Source organism: Pagrus major, chromosome 2 (assembly GCF_040436345.1).
Source record: "Pagrus major chromosome 2, Pma_NU_1.0".
Classification (NCBI taxonomy): domain Eukaryota; kingdom Metazoa; phylum Chordata; class Actinopteri; order Spariformes; family Sparidae; genus Pagrus; species Pagrus major.
Window position 1 is genome coordinate 27,565,023 of NC_133216.1, and position 16,176 is coordinate 27,581,198.

Below are 16,176 nucleotides of genomic sequence, written 5' to 3' on the forward strand. Positions count from 1 at the left end.
AAAAGAAACTAGGTATTAGTGACTGTAATATCTCAAGAGAAAAGGAGATATGTGCATGCTCTGCTTTCACATCAGGAATTAAAGGAAAAATGATGGTGATTTATTGGAAAATTTCTGTTCGTTTAGTTTCCGGAACTCTGAATATTTTCTCACAACAGAACCTGGCAGGGCCACAGGCTGCAGAGGAGGAGGCCAGTGAGGAAGAGGAGGAGGAGGAAGAGGAGGAGGAGGATGACGAGGAAGAGGAGGAGGAGGAGGAGGATGACATCACCAGCGCTGAGTCAGACGACAGCGAGGAGGAAGTGGACGTGCAGCTACCCAGGATGCAACGCCAGAGCAAGAGGGGCCAAAACTGGGACAAAACAACAATATCTTACTGAAACACACATTCACAGTCACTCACACGCACATACACACACACACACACACACACACACACACATTGTTCAACACGTCCATAGTGAAACCTCAAATCAGATGGTTGAAACAAAAAGACTTTATGTGATGTTGAGGCTCTAAAAAATGAGGTAATATCTCCCCCTAGTGGAATACTACACTGAAACACACACACACACACACAAACACACTGCAATGATTTAACCTCCGCCTTGTCAGAAAACCTGTTTTATACAGCTGATCAGAACTAATATGACACTAAAACTCAATCAAATGACTATCATCCTTCTTAAAGGGCCAGCTCACCAAATTTAGGTCATCCCCGACAGCTGTTTCCCCTCAAACGATCTCCCTCCCACACCACAACTACGACCTTTAGTGAAATAAAGTTGTTTTGTCGGCTACCATACATTCAGTTTAGTGTGTCAGATTCCACAGTGAGATCTCCGATGTCCCATGGAAATGCAAAACAGTCTTTATTTAAGAAAAACTGGGTTGCAAGAGTAAAGAATCAGACTATTTTTGGTTTGTATACTTCATGTTATTTATCAGTCTTTATTCTAGCCTACGTGGCACAGCCAGGTGATTTTACAGAAATAGCATATTTTCAATGGTACTCAAAAACAAAACGAAAAAAAAGACGATCTGTGTGTAGTCATGTTGAACTAACCAAGGGGTCTGAGTTCTGGGTTTTTGGGAAAGACAGAGGAGTCTCCTTGTAAATTTTTATACGCTCCTTTCTTGTAAATAGTGAGTAGGTGACCCCCCTTCCCCACTCCCATCCCCTAACACCACTTTCTCCACCCAGAATCCCCCCTCCTCTCCACCTGTACACAACACACATGCCACCTCTTCATATGTACGTACGTATTCCTGAACCGCTAGCCTGCCGGGGGTCTTTACTGAACGGACCCCTCAGTTCCTCTGTGTGTGTTTCTAGCTCTGTGTTCAGATCATTCCAGCTGACTGCGAGACTCCGGGTTTGTTGGGATGGATGTGCCACTGCCTTTATTGTGACTGGGTCTGTTGAAGCTGCACTAGGCAAGATGTTCCTGCAAAGATACATCTAAATCACACATCAGGGATGTGACAGAGAACAGAGTCCCCTCACTACTCATGTATAGCCTGCAAGACTCAAATGAAAGTTTAGTCTCAGGTGTGATGACAGCAGCGACGTCCCTACAGATTGAAAGAACGCAACACTATGAAAGCCAACATCTACTCCTGCTAGTCATTAATGCTGCATTGCAGGGATGTTGCAAAAGTGAGAAATTCCAACTTTTCTACAAGGAAAAGTGCAAATGGGGCCGGTCGTCAACAGATGGAAAAATCTACTGACTGACCATTACAGGATTTCTAAGGCCATGCCAATATCATTATTTGACTCTTTAACATATGATAGTTGTATACAGGCAAATATTGATTTTTGTTTGTTTTCTTAAACATAGCATTGCAAACATTTTATTTGATAATGATCCTTTAAATTTTCTAATTAAAGAACTGTGAACAGATTATGTTTTGAGTGGAACATGTGGCCCCTGGAAAACATCTCAAAACAGTAACTGCAAATATAAACAATAAACTTCACTGGTATAAAGACTAGAAACATAATCAAATACAACAAAAAGCATTAAAGATGAGGCAGGACACAGGCTCAAATATGTAAAAAATGCACCATATTTTTTTAGTAATAGCTATAACAAATAATATATAACTATAATAAAGTAACATTAAATGAAGTACGTGTAATGTGGGAAAGCCTGTATTATGAAAATTAAAGTTGCAGTACTAAATATTTTTATATTAGCATCAGATCAAATGACTACATGTAAAACCAGAATGGTACTCAGTAGAGCGCATACCTCCGCCAAGGCCAGTTCCTTTTAATTCAGTCAATCTAAAATCAATCTCGATAGTCCTGTATCACTCTCAATGTTATGCCACCTATAACTGCTTAACCATGATTTACTCACCACATCTGGGATCCATATCAAATTGTACTCACTCATAGCTACAAGCCGCCTAAATACGCCTGATTTCTTTTCATCAAGATGCATTCGTTATTCATTATTTTAACAAAAATGTTGAAAAACAAAACGTTGAACAAAGTGAGATAAACTTCCTGAAAACATAACCGAATGAAAGGTGTCCCTCAGATTGATGAACCCAGAGAATTGTCACCAAACTCTGCAGTTCCCCTTCACTCTGCAGAGCATTTGAATGTTTTCAGATGATAGAAGAAGCTGTAATGGACCAACTGTACACTACCTGCCCAGTCCCATATGGCAGATATTTAAAGTCAGTGAATACATTGAACAAAGATGAGCATTTAGCAGCCTAAGAACTCAATATTTCTCTCAGGAGTTGGTGGAGAACAAAACTTAGCTAAAAGTAGAGTGAATATATGATTTAGAGTTCATTCATCAGGTGGACAGAAACAGAACTGAATGCTCATGTTGATGTAAATAGCTAAATAGTAGTGTAAACACCAGATCAACTGTATCTGGTAATGTAAATGTTGTGTTTTCAAATGGTTAGGCTGTTCCCAAGCGGCCAAAAAATCTATTAATGTTGGTTTGGCACTTTTTCAAAATATGTCTGTCAGATACAGACATCAAGTCCATGTGTAAGCCTCGTTCTGGTCAACATCAGCACCATAGCATGCTCTTTATAGCTACAAAGCATTACTTTTATGTCCATCTTCTCCTAAATTACATGTTCTTTTCATTGTTATTATAATGGTTTATAATGAAGTCTGCTAGCTAATGCTGCCTAATATCACTGACACAAAATAATGAGCTGTCCCATCTTGAAAACACAAAGCAGAGAAAACTTACCTTTCTGTTTTTTCTTAGTTGGATAAAAGAGACTGCTATCACACCGAACAACCAAGAAAACTTTTACCTTTGAATAAAATGCAGCATTAATGAAAGACATTTATTTTGAGGGATGATGTCACATTACATTAATCCCACTTAAAAGCACTCGGGGCCACCTATTGTGAAGTTGCCTGGTGCAACTTGAAAGGACAAAGAGAGAAGTGAAAGAAGCCTTTGGCAGTGTCACATTTGATGCGATCAGAAAACCCAGTCGAAGGTTTCCTCACCTTGAAGTGAAAGGGCATTAATCTCTGGCTGTGGCCATCCTGAACCCAGTCTGTCTGTAATGTTCGATAGCAAAACAATCCACAAACAACAGAGAGTTTTGTCACATGTGACGTGTCTGATAGTACGGTCAGCCACAGATAAATCAACGTTTGGTTAAAGTCACAAACACTGGAAAGTTTCCTCCTGTAACCCGGTGAACCTCTGACAGCCGTCCTGTGGGTGTAGCTGGGAGAACCTACTGTATGTGTATACTGTAGCTCTATGTTCATGTAAAGATCTCATATGTTGTTTAAGAGTTTTTCCTCATCTACTGTGACACCCAGTCTTGTGACGTCACCTCCCTTCCTTGCACCCTCCTCCCCCCGGACCCTTTGGTGGATTTTGCATCGGCCCGATCCCTAATGTTGTCCTGACGTTTGTTTTAGAAGAGGAGGACGGTGAAATTAACATGGAAACCTTGTATAATGTGTAAAAGTTTTTTTGTTTTTTTATTTTTTTTTCTCTGGACTCTTTGGTCTGTTTTCCTTTGGAATGGTCACTACAGCACTTTCTGTAAATTGGCCAATAAAAACTTGTTTTGGAATCTAGCGGTGGGTCTCGTACTTGTGTGATGGTGCACAGTCGTGTGGTGTGTATGTGTGTGTGTGTGTGTTCGAGCTAATATTGCATTATACGCATAGCTAATTCCATCTTTTGTCCATTATCTGATGATGAAAGTTTGGAATCTTATTAAAAAAGTGGAAAAACTGCAGTTAGTGTGGAAAAATGTGTGCAATCAGATTCTAATTATTTATGCAGAAAGCACAGTTTTGTTTTGTATATTTGTGGAGATGAAAATACCTTCAGTGGGTACATTATAACAGAAATACTGTTAAGTGAAAATCATTAACACCTGACCGTGGTTTATAAACTCATCGGGGAAAAAGAAAACTAAAATTTTCTATCCTGATATTGTTTTTACACAGTCTGTTTGCAGCAGTATTTGATTTAACTCAACACTGCGGGCAATTTCTGAATTTTCCTCGAAAGACTTTAATTTAATTGAATTCAGTCAAGCATCTACTCTCTGAACTGCTTATCCTCTCCAGGGGGAAGGTGTGACACTGATCCCCACGAGATTAATTTTAATTCATTTATAAAAAGACTATCAAATAGGTCGTACACGCATGGTAAAGCCAGCAAACATGAGGAAGTTGTACAAAATGTCATTATTTATTGTGCTTATTTTTCCTCTGACCCTCTATACCAACATCCAGCAGTGTTATTTTTGACTATGTCACACATCATCAGGCTGGTGTTTCTAGTACTGTTATTATTTCTAAAGTAAATCCGTGCAGCCACAGCAGGAGAATCCCTCAGGAGAGACACCCTTTATGCACAGTGAAAGAAATAGATATGGATATTATGCTGACAATCAAGGATAGGAGCTTACTTTGCTTTGTTGAGTTTTCACAACAGTCTTCTATAAGAGCACAGGCACAGCTGCAGGCTGAGATAAGTAAAATCATTACAAGACATGTTTTGGTTTGCTCTTTTCCTGCGGGAGAGCGACCAGAAACTAGAGTTTGGTGTCTGTGCTGCCTGTTTGTGGCTGTTGAACTGCTCCGTCTAATCTTAGCATAAAGGCCGAGCCTCCTCTGTTGTTGATGATTCATGTAGTGAAACAGCACCTCCTGTGTGTATGTCGGGTTTTGTTTATGGCCTTTTTATGCCTCTGTGCTGGCGACAGCCGTGGGTGGAGGCATTTTGTCTTCATGTCCGTCTGTCCGTCAAAACCAATTTTTGTGAATGAAGAAACGCCTTGAGGGAATTTCTTCAAATTTGACACAAACTCCCAGCTGGACTGGAGGATGAGCTGACTAAACTTTGGTGTTCAGAGGTTAAAGGTCACTGTGACCTCACAAAAGATACACAATTCATATCATAATTGTGGTAATTATGTGTAAAAGGATCAAACGGTGACATTTTATATCCAAAAGGTCAAAGGTCAACTCCACTGTGACATCATAACAGCCTGCAAAAAATGTCCCGACCCATTATTCATTATCATACCTCAAGAACAGCAACTTTATAACAGTGCATGGAGGAATACAACCACGAGGAGGTAATTCTTGTTGAAGTGATCATTGAGCAGCTGGGAAACATGAACTGATCTATAGGACCGTGTACTCTCCATGGTGCTGAAGTGCTGCTCAGCACCGCAGACAACAACACCTAAAGCTGGTCAAACTCGTCTGCAAATAATACACCGCACCATAATACATCACTCTCATGTTTAGGTCGTCTGGTACTGGTCCATTTGGGCTGTGGCGCTCATTCTAAAATTTGAGGGATCCCAACTCCAGGAAGCTTTGTGTGTGCAGCCTCTGTGCATACATAAAGGAAATAGAGGAGGTAACAGACGCCATTACACATTTTATTTTATGCCGCTTTTAGACTTGGGAACTAAATATTCCAAGCACCAGCCTAATAGGCCTTCAGTGCAGTAGTCTACAAATCCTAGTCCTTCCTCATGGGTGCATTGTGCGACGACAGACAACTGCTCCCTCATGAAGCCAAGGTAGATGGATTTTACAAGTAGGAATTCTGACTTCAAGTGGCATTCATTGTACTTTTTTAAATAGGAGATCAGACACTTTAAAGCTCTGAGTTGTCCGGGATGCAGCATTAGACCTGGAACGAAGGAAATTTTTGCTAAGCGATGACATTTTGGCAGGTCCTGGTTTTATTTTTTAACGCATTATGTCACTGAGGGTCCTCATAAGAACAAATATGCGTGTGAACGTAATGTATTAATGATGTTGTGGAGACGAATCTGTTCGCATTATTATTCCCACTTGGGAACAAAAAGCTGGTACCTACAGAAAGACAAATACATTCAGGGTTAAGAATAGTGTTGGTGCGTTGCTATAGTGTATATTAAAGTTTATTAGGAATGTTTTCTTTCTTTTTTTAGCCAAGTGTAAGTGTTACTTTGGCTAATTTTTCATAAAAAAGGCTGTGATGAAAAGACATACAGGCTAAGTCTAATGGCACCCTGTTGTACTTTGTTGTACTGGGTGATTTAAAGACACAATTACAGAGTCATTTAGTTCCAGGAACCCAGTTGTGAGCAGCTCCTTCATTTCCATTGCACTACAGAAACACTGGTGCACATTAACAGCACAGTCTTAAATCAAGTTGGGTTTTTTTAATATGCCGGCTGACTTTGTACTTTGTTTTGTACCTTTTCAGTGTGAACACAACACATAATCATAACTGGTTAAGAATTGGTAAAACTGGAAGTCGCCTGAGGAAAAGTGAGGTTAGCTTGAGTTCAGGCAAGTGCTGATATTATGCAGCTCCAAATATGAACTGTTTTTTGTGCTGAAAGTAGTTAAAGATAAAACATGTTTTGTCAGTAGTACTAATACTACAACTAAATGTATTTTCATGTATTCTGTAGCTTACAAGTGCCTCTAATCATTTCTGAGAACACACCAGTAATCGTCTCTTTACTGGAAGCACCTTGTTTCCACCAACCAGTCTGCTTCGGTTCAGTCTGTTACACATCAGAACAGCAAACCCTTTACAATACGTTTCATCTCCTGTGCTATACTATACTATACTATACTAAAGGATGCTGGGATTTTGAGTCCATGATCAGTAGCGTGTCTCCATCTCATGGATATCGACAACGCTGCACGACCTCCTACCATCACTTCAAAGCCAGTGTTCCATTCTGTCCATGTTTCACCGTCACTTCTCAGCTCCCTCAGGCCTGCTCTATTCTATTCACAGTCTTCTGTCACGACACGTACAGGTGTTAATGATCTCATTTATGACTTCAGCCTTGAGCCAGTTAGGGATTAGTATGAATTTTTGAGGACACAGCGTTACTAAAATTCCAACAGCTGTTCAAAAACCAGTAAATCGCTTGCAGATACTGGTGGCAGAACCAACTCAATAGAGAAGAATTAAAATATTCACAAAACTTTTTGATTTTCCTGGGTAGAGTGGAGCCGGGGAAGCTCCAGGCACTGTCACCTTCACTCTCGACTCACAAACAGAAATAGACTTTAGATTCTGCACACAAATCTTTTCTCTCCCTCAAACTCCGAGCTGCAGCACAACTTTCTGTAATTATCCACTCATTTAATTAACATTTCAATTAGCCGGTGAATCATTTATTTTACCCAGTTCTAAAGACAGCCAAGCCAGAAAAGAGATGGACATATGCTGCCTCTCTCTTGTCATTGTTGCTTAGATGACGACAGTGTCAAAGCTGGAGGGTTATCACATCCTGTCACTCACAGAAGCATCTTGTAAGTGGGAGTTGCAGCAGTATATAAATAATCAAGTCCAAGCTGCCTGAAACAAAAATAGAGTACTTTTATTCCCATATACATTATTTATCAGGTTTCTTTATACTCAAAGGCAATTAGAACAAAGTTAAATCCTTAATTGTGACCTTGAGAAACTAAAAGCAGCAGTGATGAAAGAGGGAACCGAGGGAATTTGCGGACTTGGGCAGACACGGGGCAGACCTCCTGTCTGAGGAAGCCAAACCTCACTGTAATTCATTTGGAACAAAAGGTGAGCGTGACATGTGAGCATGGATTTAAAAGCAAAGGCAGTGAAGCAGAGATGAAGGCGGAGCTGCTTTCCCACAACAAAACACAGCCCACCGTGTGATATTTGAAAGTAATAGCAGATGGTGGCACAGCGGTGGCTGGTGTGCAAACGATTTTAAACGGTCAACCAGTGAGCCTTTGTACACTGGAGGGTGCGAAGCCAACGCGGGAACCCGTGGCCTTTAAGGCTGCCAGTGTCCTGAAGCATGATATCAGTGCTAAGCAGAGAGGTTCATAGGTTTGGAGCTGGTTATTAACATTTCACCATAAAACACAGAACATGTGTTCCACTAAAAACTGGCCTGTGTGGAGTTCAAGCATAATTATGAGTGTGTTTTTTTATATATTCCACATAAAAAGAGTGAAAGAGACAGGGTGAGACTCTCCTTCAGGCTGTGGACACACTGTGGACAAACAGCAGTAGACTCGAGTTCAGAAGGCTTCAGGGGATTTCATAAGTTCTCTGCACATGTGTGGTGTCAGATTCTTAATACTGGCTCCTTGAGGGTGATTTAAAACAGAAATAACTTCGCAAGCGCAAATATTTTGTAAAATTGCCGTGCAACAACATAGCGTAATTTTAGCAAAAATCTACAAAATAACCTCTCACTCAGTTTAACACCTATGCCTTCTGTCAACATTTCTGATATATGTGCACAGGTTTTCATGCAGGTTCGCTCAAGCTAACAGTGTGTCACAGCGTCACCTCTTACGTCACAGCTCAGTTAGCAGGTTATTGGTTATGCGCTGCGATGGTTATAGAGTTACCAAGCGAATGGGGACGAAGCTTCTGGAAGTGTTTGACCCCGTTCTGCATTCCCACTGGGCGGCCTAGCTACCAAAATTGGCTACCCATGAGCCTTAGCTGCTGTTGCTACAGAGAAGGTGCCAGTGGAATCACAGTGAAGTCAAAATGCTTTGTAGCTGTAGTTGTGAACAAAAAGAGACTGCATGCTGTAGCTGCTGAGTTCATCTAAAACTGACCCAATAGAGCAGCGTAATCTTTAGCTTTCACCAGCTGTTAGCAGCTCACATGACAGAATTTGAATGTTGATGATTGGACGTTTCTTTCCCAAATTCACACATAACTTCTCCCTGGAGAAGGATGGGACTTTTACTTCCAGAGCATGTGCATCTGATGAAACTCCTCCACAGCTGGTTAACTTGGTGTCCCTTCATGTTCTTTTAAATAAGCTGTGTTAATGATTTAAAGCCTCTACTATGTGACTAGCAATTATAAAGTAAACTAACTAACTTAGTCAGCTACTGCCTATCTAGCAGGAGTCAGCTAGCTAAGCCTAACCTGCCACGGTTGCTAGGCTGGAAGCCAATACATTACAGACTAACTTACAAACCGAATCTCATAAAGGTTTGTGAATTACTTGCTTACCATTCACTGCTTTGCAAAACAAACAAATCCTGTTGATGGAGCGTGTAGGTGAACTTGAGCATACAGAGTAGGGGATTTCTCCGATTAAGAACGGTTGTGTCCCTATGTGGACAATAGAAAACACACTACTAACACAAAAACAGATAAATACTTCTCTACGAAATGTAATTGATGTGTAACTCCCTACACATCCACCTTCAACTTTCCAAGAGCCTTATTCTCTACCAGGCCTCTGCCATGCTGCTGAGCCCCCTAGCATAAGGGTCTCTGAGTGGGCCCACCTGGACCTGACAATGGGCCTGAAATCATCTGCTGGTACACAGACCCTCAGGAATCAAGAGGCGGGAGCAGCGCGTGAGGAACAACAGTCAACAAGTATTAAAACAGTCATTACCTCACTCACCAAACATGCTTCAGAGGAACATGAGCTCTGTCAGCTGCCCGGGAAAACAGGAGGAAATGGTGAACCACTTTGGAAAAACACCATCATATTTGGCCTAAACTAACGCTTCTAACAAAAACAACAGTCAAGAACTGAGAACATTCTTCCAAGTAAACACCCCACAGCTTTACTGCAAAACCTCTGAATATCACAAGGTACTGCCAGAACCTTTTCCAACTCACCTACAGGGCCAGTGTTGCCTTGCTTGTAAAACATTTGGGGGAAGTAAACGTCTCCATCGTCATATGACACTTTCCTGATACCTGTGGTCACTATAATCTGCATCGTGTCACATACAGTACATTTAAACTGGCTTGTCATAGTCGATTCAATACAGCATGAGTTGCATTTTCACATTAAGCAGTGGGGATAAGGCAGACAGAGCTTGAAAACCTAATTTGACATCAGGGTACCAGTAACAGTCCTCCCCTAAGTCCTCATTTCTTTGGAAACTATTATTGTGTAATCGTGCTGACAGTGACACAATGTCTTCTCTTCCCCAGAAGGAGGAAGCTGTGGCAGGTCCCACAGCTGACACATGAGAGAAAGTTTATCACCGATTTCACAAATGGAGTTACAATGGCTGAAGAAGTCTGAGACGAGCTTGACGGACGACACAACAGTCCAACTCAAGGTCCACTCGCTTACTTCTCCCTGAGCTTTCGCGATATCACACAGGGAAACAAAGTCGTAAGCTCCAGCCAACAGGAAAGTGGAGCTGAGATTGTTTTGTTAACGGCTGTTTCCATGTTTGTAGCTGCGGTAATAGATTTTTTTGGCCATTGAGGGCATGCGGTGATAACAACACTGATGGTACATGTCCACGGGTTTGTTTTTGGATGTGAGGGCTCGGAGCACTTCACCCTCCGACAACCAAGCCAACCACTGGTGGACTTTATAGTTGATAAAACATGATAAAGTGCCCCCTAAGGTGCCCTTTCAGTTCCCTTTAATGCACGCTGGTGCCATTTTTATCTTTTCACCCCTGACCCTCAAACATCCTGAGTGCACCACTGACGCAAGTTACAATAATAGTTCACTGAAATGAGTTTCTGAAGACATTTTAGGGGAGAACTAAGCCGTGCAGCTGATTTTGTCTTCGTGTTAACTTTACAGAGGCTGCGCAGCTGTTTACATAGACAATGAACGGGGGGCATAGAAAAGACAGATACCATGGACACATACCATGACTCCCTCCTTTCCCTCTCAATCAAAACAATGAAAACAAAAGACGTAGTTTGAGGACATCGTGAAGTAGCATGGGAAGTTACAGCGACAGATGACCAACACAAATGCACCATTGCCTTAAAATAGCAGATTTCTCTGGGATAGCGCTATGAGGGAGGAAAGAGTGAACCCAAACAGTTCAGTTGAAGGAAGTTAAAGGACACTAAAATGCTTGGCTGAACTGAGGAGTCAAGTGATAATTGTTATATATATATAATTCTCAGGTGCTCAAAAACATGGAAAGTTTAACATCTATCATTTCTACGGTAACTTAGCGAACTCAACTTGCAGATGAAGACTGCGATGTGATCGCATGCTCCAAAATAAGCACATAAGTGAACCTGAGCTGAGATTGTCTTGGCAGCTACTGTGAAAACGTCTCCTCTTCCTCCTCTACAGCAGAATATTCACAGCTTTCAAGTGCACTAAATCCCTTTCACCTCATAAACAAACCCTCTTACTGACACGAGATTACACTCCAGTCAAATAATTACAGCTCCTCACACTCCGGTGGCCAGCAGCACCACACCACTTCACTGTCGAGGACGGGCTAATCCACTTTGTTCTAATTATGAGGCCACCGTAGGAGTAGTTTCTGGAAAATGAGTTTGCCTCTCTACAGAATTAAGTTAATCAATGCATGAATTAGCTAAGTTTATGTGAATGTTTACAGGAGGCCAACTCACAAGCCACAAGGAAACTGCACCCCATTTTAGACTTTAACGTCAGTTAACCCCTCATGTGGAGTTTTACTCATCATATAAAACTGTTGTATAACGTGTCTCTGGAGGAGCTTCGTCATGTCTGGGAAAATAACCCTGATGATGTCATAATGATGTCGTATAAATATATGAATTGAACGGTATGAAGATGGGCCATGATGTTTGAAAGAAACAGGCATTTACCAGGTAGGGAAGGATTGCCTCTACCTCTGGGTTGGGTTGCCAGGTACAAGAAACATCCTCTTGTGTTTTGGAGTGTTGGCAGATGCACAATTGTCAAGTAGAATTCAATAAACACTCTGTAGTGTCAGCTTCTTTAAATGTGAGAACATAAATGTTCTTTATTTTATCACAGTCTTTATTGGGAAGATGTGACGGACATTTTTCAAAGCTTTTTCTGAAACTTCACAGAAGTAAACAGGGTAGTATTTCCTGAATTCCTAAAGTGTGTAGTGAGATGAATTATGTCAGCTGTTGTCTTGTTAATGATTTATTAGATGATAAAGTAAAGACATCCATAGACCTTGTCCTAAGATGTCTGCAAAAGCTACTATGCTTGCTCATAAATTCTGCATGTGTTCGGTTACTGTGTCGTTAGCTTTATTCAGAGCATTTTGCACCCCCCTATATCCTGCCTTCTTGGGCAGTGACCTTTGACAATGGCAACATTGGTAACATGGTAACAATCTAATTTACTCCTTTAAAAACTCCCCTTGTGCAGGGGTTTGACTCTCTCTCTCACACACACTGTTTAATCTAAGCCATAGTGTTGTAATGGCTACAGAAGCCCAAAAGGTGGCAGCACTAATGCAGGAAAAAGACTGGATCCATCTGGATCAGATAATCAACTGGCTTGAGCCACATGTGGGGTCATTAGGTACACACACAGGTGCAGCAGGATTTGGTGTTTTATGAATTTTTAATGATAATAAGGCTTCAAAACTATCATTTCTGTGGAGCTCTCACTGTAACGTTCAGTCAAGTCAAACCAAAACCACAGCGGCAACTTGCACAACCGTATGTTGCCGCATTGCCACTGCATTGCGACTTGTCATCACCACCATCCATCAGGATCCAGTGAACAAGAGACTTCTCTGTTAAAAAGCAAACATCTGGGAGCGCTTATGTTAAAATAGAGACATGTTGGTTTTTATCAGAATAAAGTCATCAAAACCAGGAGCACAGCATTAAAGGTCATGAACCCCTAATCCTGCCTGTCATTGGCTGCTTGTGTATTTACATAAAGTGCATAAGGCACAATGCTGAGGAAACAGAACAGGCCAGTGGGCACAGATGACATTGCACACACTGCACACTGACGTCACACAGTGTGTGCGTAGATATGAAGGATTTAAAAACAACTTTTGGCACCCAGTCAGTGACAACAGTGGCTGCTGTGTGCGTTGGTCTGATGAGATTATGAGGTCATCGCCTCAGCCGAGTGGTTTGATGGAGCTGCCAATGCACACACACACACACACACACACACACACACACACACATAAAACCACCATATTTAAATACACGAACCAGAGACACACATGAGAGTCAGCTGTATTGCCTGTAGGCTGTGGCCGGTAATTAACCTCAGTGTGTGTGTGTGTGTGTGTGTGTGCTCACAGGGATATGTTATCACTAATTTTAGATGCACCCTTGCAGTAAGGCGGTTTGTTTTTGCCTAACAGGCAGCAGGTGACATTTGAAAAGGTTGAGATAGCAGGCAGGAGGTCCGACTGGAACCCGGTGAAAGTATTAACAAGCACACTCGATTGGAACTTCATACCAGCTTGTTTTACTTCTCTCTTGCACCCTTTAACTGTAAAAACTGTAGAAAAAGTGACACTATTCAATCAAAATCCCCACTTTTTCTCAACAGGAAAAAACATAGAAATAAAAAGACAGAGTTGTGGATGCTCAGAGGGAGGCACTGATGGTACAGGGGAGACAGACGGAAAAAAGATAAAGGATGGGTACGAAAAAGGCACCATACTGTTATTATTGGGCCTCACACTGAGTTCCCCTACTGTGAGAGTGTGTGTGACAGAGAGATAAGAGTATGACTCATGCATACCTTCACAGAGACCCTAAAGATACCCAGGTAACACTCGAAACTAGCGCTGCTCAAATTAGAAGTCAGTGTTGTGACCATGTACATGCTCATTAAGCTGCTGTTTACGGAGCATGAAAAACTCCTCCAGATGAGGGTTTTGCCTCTCGATATTTTTATTTTTGTACCTCTGAAGCTTTCTTCCATATATTCAGCAGGGAAAAGTGTCTGTGTTATTATCTCCACTGCCGTTATCTCCACTCTGATTTTGAAAAAGTACATAGCACAGACAAAAATAGCCCCTTTTTGTATTTTCCTTTTTCACTCTCTGCGACTTCAGCCCAGCTACTCTCCTCTTTCTGTTAGTTTTTGCTGTACTTTTCCTCCAGCCGGAGGAACAGAGTGTTCAGGCAGCTTGTAAAGAGAGTTTTTAAGCTAACAGCTAACTCGAGAAGTTTTGCCCTTCGAGCTGAATTTAATCATTTTTGTGATTCTTTGCATGCGTACTCTAAGCCTCAACTACTGCTTACTTCATCACTGGAAGGGACTGAAATTTGTACTGAACATCAAAGAGACCCAAAGGAAACTTAACAACATGTATTCATTTCAATAGTTGTTGCACAATGTTTACAGTAACTGAATCAATGACACTAAAATCTTTATTTTACCCAACAAAGACACTTAGATACTGAAAAAAAATCATATTTTCACTGGCTGTAATATTACACTCAGTGGTTTTATTACACTGGTACATATTTGCGAGGCAAGTAAAGTCACCACGTTTTGCTCACTGGAAGGGCACCCTAGTGGCCAGTTTATCATGTTTAATCTACCGTAGTGGCATCCCAGAGGACACTTTTGTTGTTTATTCAAACATCGGGGCACCAGGTGATCCAGTCGGGACCAAAGTGTTGGACCGAACAAAGGATGGTCTTATCTAATGAAGCCAGAACAAACCAGATGAAGTCAAAAAGGCACAGCGTTTCTTCATCACTGGAGTGTTGTTAATTGTCAAACAGCAGCACTGGAACAGATATATTACAACAGTGAGTAGTAGTTGATAGAAAAGCAAAAGGTCAACATACTTTTAATAAAGTGCTTGTTGGATTGTTAATGAATAAGCAAGAGCAACACAATGAAAGCCTTTGAAGAGAGACTGCGTGCACTTGAACTATTTACAGCATTCAGTCTCCCACATACACCACTGTACAGCAGAAGTACAAAGTATGATTGATCAGGGTTTCATCAGAAGCTTTCACCTCCTGCCAAGATTAAACCAACACGTTCCTGCGGTTGAAAATGTTTATTTAAAAAAGAAAAAAGGAATTTCAGTGTCAGTGTTTAACAAAACAAGTTTTTCTCTCTCACCTCAATGATCTGATGTCTCAGATAAGTGTGATGTGGGTGATGACGATGATGATGATGATGATGATGACGACCATGGGGGTGATTTTGGTTTGTGGGGGAAAAGTTCCACGATGTTCCAAAGGTTTTTTACTTTTTGTGTAGTGATTTAAGCAGAGAACCAGTTCTAGGAGAAAAGGTGAGATCTTTAGAAGTGATTTGTTCGTGAATAAAAAACATTGCATAAAGAATAATGAAACTGATCAGATATTCAAAAGCACCATCATCTGGATTCTCCTTTCGATTTTCTTTTCTGCTTTCGGGCTTCTCCTGATAACCCCTGGTAACCCTGTGTTTAACGTTACACATGAACTGTGGGTAATTACCCTCGGGCAAAGTGTGCAGTAATGTGTACTTAGGGAAAGTGGCCATAAAGGGCTCAAAATGTCTGCCAGGGAGCCCTCGTGCACTTGACAGTTTGACCGTTGGACAGCCCCAAGGCCTCGTGGACTTACTGGGAAAACATCTCAAAGTCTGTGAGTCTGTGAGTGTGGATACTGGGACTGGGTCCAAGAAGAAGAACACTATAAATACTTTAGAGAAATTCAATTTTGTGAATCGAGAGGTGAACTGGCACCTCTGCAGCTACCTGTTCACACTCCATGCTGACTGGTCTGTACAGGTCTCAGGCCGGCCACCCTTCAGTCGCCACAGACAGAGCTGCTGCCGCCCCGACATGCAGGTTAGGTGACTATAACTTGCACGTAGACGTGAATGTGAGTGTGAATGGCTGTTCATCTGAGACTGTGATGAACTACAGTAGACGTATTCTAAAGATGCATCCAGCCTCTTGTATCCCCACGAGGCTGAAGAGACAAAGACGAACAG

General features: G+C 41.5%; 1 protein-coding gene across 1 annotated transcript in view; it reads left to right on the forward strand.

Annotated features, from left to right (window-relative positions):
* LOC141020305 (calsyntenin-2-like) overlaps nucleotides 1-380 on the forward strand; it is a 250,036-nt gene extending 249,656 nt beyond the window's left edge. Inside the window, exon 17 of the mRNA XM_073495380.1 lies at nucleotides 159-380. Within this exon, the coding sequence (XP_073351481.1) occupies nucleotides 159-380 (222 nt within the window). The remainder of the gene's footprint in view (nucleotides 1-158) is intronic.
* Nucleotides 381-16,176: the final 15,796 nt, after the last annotated feature.